The sequence below is a fragment of the Equus asinus genome, chromosome 11 (genome assembly GCF_041296235.1).
Source record: "Equus asinus isolate D_3611 breed Donkey chromosome 11, EquAss-T2T_v2, whole genome shotgun sequence".
Classification (NCBI taxonomy): Eukaryota; Metazoa; Chordata; class Mammalia; order Perissodactyla; family Equidae; genus Equus; species Equus asinus.
Genome location: NC_091800.1, coordinates 81954362 through 81961093, shown reverse-complemented (window position 1 = coordinate 81961093; position 6732 = coordinate 81954362). Strand labels below are relative to the sequence as shown.

The 6732-nt window shown below is 40.2% G+C and overlaps 1 protein-coding gene across 1 annotated transcript in view; it reads left to right on the top strand.

Moving 5' to 3' along the window:
* Nucleotides 1-6732, top strand: part of RAB20 (RAB20, member RAS oncogene family) — an 87322-nt gene that overhangs the window by 1975 nt on the left and 78615 nt on the right. The window contains exon 2 of the mRNA XM_044779707.2: nucleotides 1923-2098. Within this exon, the coding sequence (XP_044635642.1) occupies nucleotides 2017-2098 (82 nt within the window). The 5' untranslated portion in view covers nucleotides 1923-2016. The remainder of the gene's footprint in view (nucleotides 1-1922; nucleotides 2099-6732) is intronic.

Sequence of the window (6732 nt, the reverse complement as noted above, 5' to 3'; positions counted from 1 at the left end):
AGATATGTCTCTTTGGCATCAGGATTATTTGAGGCTGATTGCTTTTGATAAACTGGGACAGGGAAGGAGGCTCTCAGGAATGGAACTTGCCCTTTGTTAGGACACTTAGATTTGTAAGGTAAATCTCTATCTGTAAAAGGTGCCTCCCTCTCTGTACCAGGAAGAAAGGCAATGACCTTCTCTCTAGAAACCCTCAATCAATACCAAAGGCAAGGACTTAAAGTCTGCATTTTATTGTGCTTCTCTGGTAACCTCCTGTAACTGACTTCCCTCCCCCTCCCAACGTTGGCATTTCTTAAGGATTAAGAACCTTTCCTTAGGCTAGGAACTGATTGCTGCGCTCACCTGTGACCGCCCAGCTCCAGACGATAGACTTGCCTCCTGCTGCGCCCTCTGAGACAGCAGACCACTGCCTGCTGTGTCCATCAAGCACTGTGCCGACAGGGCAATCTTGTGACTATTGTGGGAGGGACATTTCAATCACATGTGAAACACCCTGTTTGGGAGTATATAACCACTCTGTGCACCCCACTTCTTGGGTGCCCTGTCTTCCTTCGGGAAGAAAGGCCCTGGGCCATGGTTCCTCATAAAGCTTTGTTTAATTTTCTCTTGCTATTCTGTCTCATGTGAATTTAATTCGTTCTCCAGCCAGACGAACCCACATTTGGGAAGAGGAAATGTCTTCCTCCCCTACAGAGGTATAATTTATGTAACAATAAAATCCACTAATTTTAAAAGTACAATTCTATGCGTTTTAACAAATGTATATAATCATGTAATCATCACATTCATGATTTAGAACATTTCTATCAACACACCCAAAGCATGCTTTTGATGCTATTATAAATGTTATTTTTTAGACTTTATTTTTTATTTTTCTTCTTCTTCTCCCCAAAGTCCCTCAGTACATAGTTGTAGATTCTAGTTGTGAGTACCTCTGGTTGTGCAGTGTGGGACGCCGCCTCAGCGTGGGCTGACAAGCGGTACTAGGTCTGTGCCCAGGATCCGCATCGGTGATATCCTGGGCCGCCGAAGCAGAGTGCATGAACTTAACAACTCTGCCACGGGGCCAGCCCCTAGATTTTAATTTTCAGTTATTCATTGCTCGTAAATGGGAATACAATTGATTTTTATATATTGACTGTGTCCTTTGCGCTAAATTAACTTGTTAGTTCTAGCAAATGTTTTTGAGATTGCTTGGGATCGTCTATATAAGCCGTGTCAGTTTGCCCCATTTTTTGGTGACATTAACTTCGTTAACTTTGATCACTTGGTTAGGGTGGTGTACACCAGGTTATTTATTTATTACCAGTGTGAGCTCCTGAATTTTGATTTCATTCAGAAAAAATTTGTGAATTTTTATTTTATTCCGAATTTTTGTTTTATTTATTAACTAGGTTATTTATTACCAGTATGAATTCGTAAGTTTTTTTCATTTATTTTGTTTATTTTATTACATTACCCTTTTTTTGTATTTTAAATGCAAGCATATTTATTTACATTTCAATGGGTCATCTTGCCCCCCACTTCCAACACCTCTAATCCTTGCGATGTGGTGAGTCTGCCCTCCCTCAGATGCAGAACAGGAGTTCCTTCTCCTGTGCCCCTCCCCTTAGTTTTGGAGGGGACAGATCTGTGTACACTTAGAAAAGTTGTACAAATAATTAAACTCTGACTCTTCCTTACTCAGCTATGAAGTTGTGAAGCGTGAGAGTCAGAGCTGCCCATCCTGTGGAGTGGTGGTAGGAGGAAGAGAGGGGATATGGAGCTCATTGGACATAGACCTGCCTCCCTGTATTATGATTTGTCCTCCAAAGCCAAATGACAGGGAGGGAAAGTGACCAGTCTGAAATGTGGGTGGCACTTCATTTCCTTTGCATCACCTCTAAAATAAAACACATTTGTCCCATCTCTCTGGCAAGGTTGAGTGGTGACCTTCCTCGCTTTTCCACACTGTCCTCCCCGGTGCTCTTGGCCTGCAGGCTGCTGTCTTCATCAAACCAGGCTAAGAAATAGATGCAAGAAAGATCCGTCGGAGGCCGGATCTCTTACTGTTCTGAAGGTGAAGTAGCACATTGGATACCATTACAGAAGACCTGTAAGTGCGTTTTTTAGCATTCACCCACAAAATCTGAAAATAGTTAAAGCCAGAATAATCTGTAATTTTCTGAGTAAACTTGAAGAGATTAGAAGTAACATAGCACTGACAACTGATCTGCATTCCTGTTAGTTTAATTACCTCAGTGGGAGCGGCCGCTCATCACGCCCCTTGGTAACTGGGTCCTTCATTTTGAGAACTGTCCCTCATGACATCTTAACTATTATTTTTAGCTTTGCAGTGAAGAGGAATATGATTAAGGGATATAGCCAGAAGGAAAAATAAAATTTATTACCAGGATCAGCAAATCTTTATTTTCAGACATGAGGAAAAACCAATCAGGTTCAGGTAGTTTAGTTTCTCCGGGGGCTTATTTGAAATGCAGAAGCACAAAGGTACCTATTGTTTGTTATGCCTAAAAATTGAGCCATCTAGTTTCTAAGTGATTGCTATGATTCAACATATTTCTTGAAAACACAAAATAATCAGTCAAAATGTTGCTGCTGTTCTGCTGATCTGCTTGGCTATGGCGTAGGACACGTCTCCTCTGTCAGCTGTTGCAGCATCGGCAGGAGGGTGCGCTGGTGACCTGGGGAGAGGCCATGGATGAATGTTGAACTGCACCCTGTAATTTCACCACAGCCTCTTCTCATATGTCAGGTTGATGGGGCCCAGGAACAAAATCTTTATCAAGATCTCAAATGATTAAAGCACTTCTCACGTTTGTCACGTTTGCAGAGGCGCTGTGTTGAATATTCTTATTCACTTTCTCCTGCGTAAAACTCAACAGCATGTTTCTCCATCCTTTCTCCCTGCATTTGCCAACAGAGGCCACGCTGAACTGGATCTGCGGTCATGGAATTCACCTTACTGATGCCTATTCAGGAAGGCGGGTCGAGAGGAAGTAAAATACCTAGCTAGCAGTGTGTGCTGCACGCCCTTCTAGATTATGTGTCGACCGCCAACAAATGCTGTGATAGGCTCTTCTTGATAGCTCTAATCTCAGTTAAAGTCTTTAGAAGTCCCACATTTTCAATACAAACCTCACAGAATCATGACATAAAGGGAAAGCACACAGTTGAATCTGGATAGGAAAGTTCTGGCTCCCCAGCAATAGCTCTGAGAATTTGCAAGGGGCACCTAAACTTTTTGGGTTGTAGGGTGTTATCACCAATAAATGAAGTATTTGGATTAGATAAGCTTTAATGTTTCTCTCAGTTCTAGCAATGTGTATTTGATCTAGTAATATATTTGTTTATATTTTGCCTCTCATTTACTTTTTGACTTTTAAATACTGTTTTAAAGTCCTCTTAAGAGGAACAGTAATGTGCTTGGGGGCTGTCAATAATCTAGCAAAGTCTAAACCATATTCAGACAAGTACCTCCTCTGTATCTTTTTTTTTTTTTTTGAGGAAGATTAGCCCTGAGCTAACTACTGCCAATCCTTCTCTTTTTGCTGAGGAAAACTGGCCCTGAGCTAACATCCATGCCCTTCTTCCTCTACTTTATACGTGGGATGCCTACCACACCATGGCTTGCCAAGTGGTGCCATGTCCACACCCAGGATCCAAACTGGGGAACCCCGGGCCACTGAGAAGCAGAACATGCGAACTTAACTGCTGTGCCACTAGGCCGGCCCCTGTATCTTTTTTTTTTTTTTTGGTTTAGGTATTTTTTTTTTTTTTTATTAATGTTATGATAGATTACAACCTTGTGAGATTTCAGTTGTACATTTTTGTTAGTCATGTTGTGGGTACACCACTTCCCCCTCTGTGCCCTCCTCCCACCCCCCCTTTTCCCTGGTAACCACCAATCAGATCTCCTTATCAATATACTAATTTCCACCTATGAGTGGAGTCATATAGAGTTCGTCTTTCTCTGACTGGCTTATTTCGCTTAACATAATACCCTCGAGGTCCATCCACGTTGTTGTGAATGGGCCAATTTTGTCTTTTTTTATGGCTGAGTAGTATTCCATTGTGTATATATACCACATCTTCTTTATCCAATCATCAGTTTCTGGGCATGTAGGTTGGCTCCACGTCTTGGCTATTGTAAATAATGTTGCGATGAACATAGGGGTGCAACAGACTCTTGAGATTTCTGATATCAGGTTCTTAGGATAGATACCCAGTAATGGGATGGCTGGGTCATAGGGTATTTCTATTTTTAACTTTTTGAGAAGTCTCCATACTGTTTTCCATAGTGGCTGTACCAGTTTGCATTCCCACCAACAGTGGATGAGGGTTCCTTTTTCTCCACAACCTCTCCAACATTTGTCGCTCTTGGTTTTGGATGTTTTTGCCAATCTAACGGGTGTAAGGTGATATCTTAGTGTAGTTTTGATTTGCATTTCCCTGATGATTAGCGATCACGAACATCTTTTCATGTGTCTATTGGCCATATTCATATCTTCTTTTGAGAAATGTCTGTTCATGTCCTCTGCCCATTTTTTGATCGGGTTGTTTGTTTTTTTATTGTTAAGCCTTGTGAGTTCTTTGTATATTATGGAGATTAACCCTTTGTTGGATAAGTGGCTTGTAAATATTTTTTCCCAATTAGTGAGCTGTTTTTTTGTTTCAATCCTGTTTTCCCTTGCCTTAAAGAAGCTCTTTAGTCTGATGAAGTCCCATTTGTTTATTCTTTCTATTGTTTCCCTCAACTGAGGAGTTACAGTGTCCGAAAAGATTCTTTTGAAACTGATGTCAAAGAGTGTACTGCCTATATTCTCTTCCAAAAGACTTATTGTCTCAGGCCTAATCTTTAGGTCTTTGATCCATTTTGAGTTTATTTTGGTGTGTGGTGAAAAAGACTGGTCAATTTTCAATCTTTTGCATGTGGCTGTCCAGTTTTCCCAGCACCATTTGTTGAAGAGACTTTCTTTTCTCCATTGTAGGCCCTCTGCTCCTTTATTGAAGATTAGCTGTCCATAGATGTGTGGTTTTATCTCTGGGCTTTCAATTCTGTTCCATTGATCTGTGGACCTGTTTTTGTACCAGTACCATGCTGTTTTGATCACTGTAGCTTTGTAGTATGTTTTGAAATCGGGGATTGTGATTCCGCCAGCTTTGTTTTTCTTGCTCAGGATTGCTTTAGCAATTCGCGGTCTTTTGTTGCCCCATATGAATTTTAGGATTGTTTGTTCAATTTCTGTGAAGAATGTTCTTGGGATTCTGATTGGGATAGCATTGAATCTGTAGATTGCTTTAGGTAGTATGGACATTTTAACTATGTTTATTCTTCCAATCCATGTGCAAGGAATGTCTTTCCATCTCTTTATGTCATCGTCAATTTCTTTCAAGAAAGTCTTGTAGTTTTCATTGTATAGATCCTTCACTTCCTTGGTTAAGTTTATCCCAAGGTATTTTATTCTTTTCATTGCGATTGTGAATGGGATTGAGTTCTTGAGTTCTTTTTCTGCTAGTTCATTGTTAGTGTATAGAAATGCTACTGATTTATGCACGTTAATTTTATACCCTGCTACTTTCCTGTAGTTGTTGATTATTTCTAATAGTTTTTCTGTGGATTCTTTGGGGTTTTCTATATATAAGATCATGTCGTCTGCAAACAACGAGAGTTTTACTTCTTCGTTACCTATTTGAATTCCTTTTATTTCTTTTTCCTGCCGAATTGCTCTGGCCAGCACCTCCAGTACTATGTTGAATAGGAGTGGTGAAAGTGGGCACCCTTGTCTTGTTCCTGTCCTCAGTGGGATGGCTTTCAGTTTTTGTCCATTGAGTATGATGTTGGCTGTGGGTCTATCATATATGGCCTTTATTATGTTGAGGTGCTTTCCTTCTATACCCATTTTACTGAGGGTTTTTATTATAAATGGGTGTTGGATCTTGTCGAATGCTTTCTCTGCATCTATTGAGATGATCATGTGGTTTTTGTTTTTCATTTTGTTGATGTAGTGTATCACGTTGATTGACTTGCAGATGTTGAACCATCCCTGTGTCCCTGGTATAAATCCCACTTGATCATGGTGTATAATCTTTTTGATGTATTGCTGTAATCGGTTTGCCAAAATTTTGTTGAGAATTTTTGCATCTATGTTCATCAGTGATATTGGCCTATAGTTCTCCTTCTTTGTGTTGTCCTTGTCAGGTTTGGGGATCAGAGTGATGTTGGCTTCACAGAATGTGTTAGGGAGTTCTCCATCTTTCTCAATTTTCTGGAACAGTTTGAGGAGAATAGGTATTAAGTCTTCTTTGAATGTTTGGTAGAACTCTCCAGAGAAGCCGTCTGGTCCTGGACTCTTATTTTTGGGGAGGTTTTTGATTACCGTTTCTATTTTCTTACTTGTGATTGGCCTATTCAGATTCTCCATTTCTTCCTGATTCAGTTTGGGGAGATTGTAGGAGTCTAGGAATTTGTCCATTTCTTCCAGGTTGTTCAATTTGTTGGCATATAGTTTTTCATAGTATTCCCTTATGATCTCTTGTATTTCATTGGTATCTGTTGTGATTTCTCCTCTGTCATTCCTAATTTTATTAATTTGCGATTTCTCTCTTCTTTTCTTGGTGAGTCTGGCTAGGGGTTTGTCAGTTTTGTTAATTCTTTCGAAGAACCAACTCTTTGTTTCATTGATCCTTTCTATTGTCTTTTTTGTTTCAATATCGTTTATTTCTGCT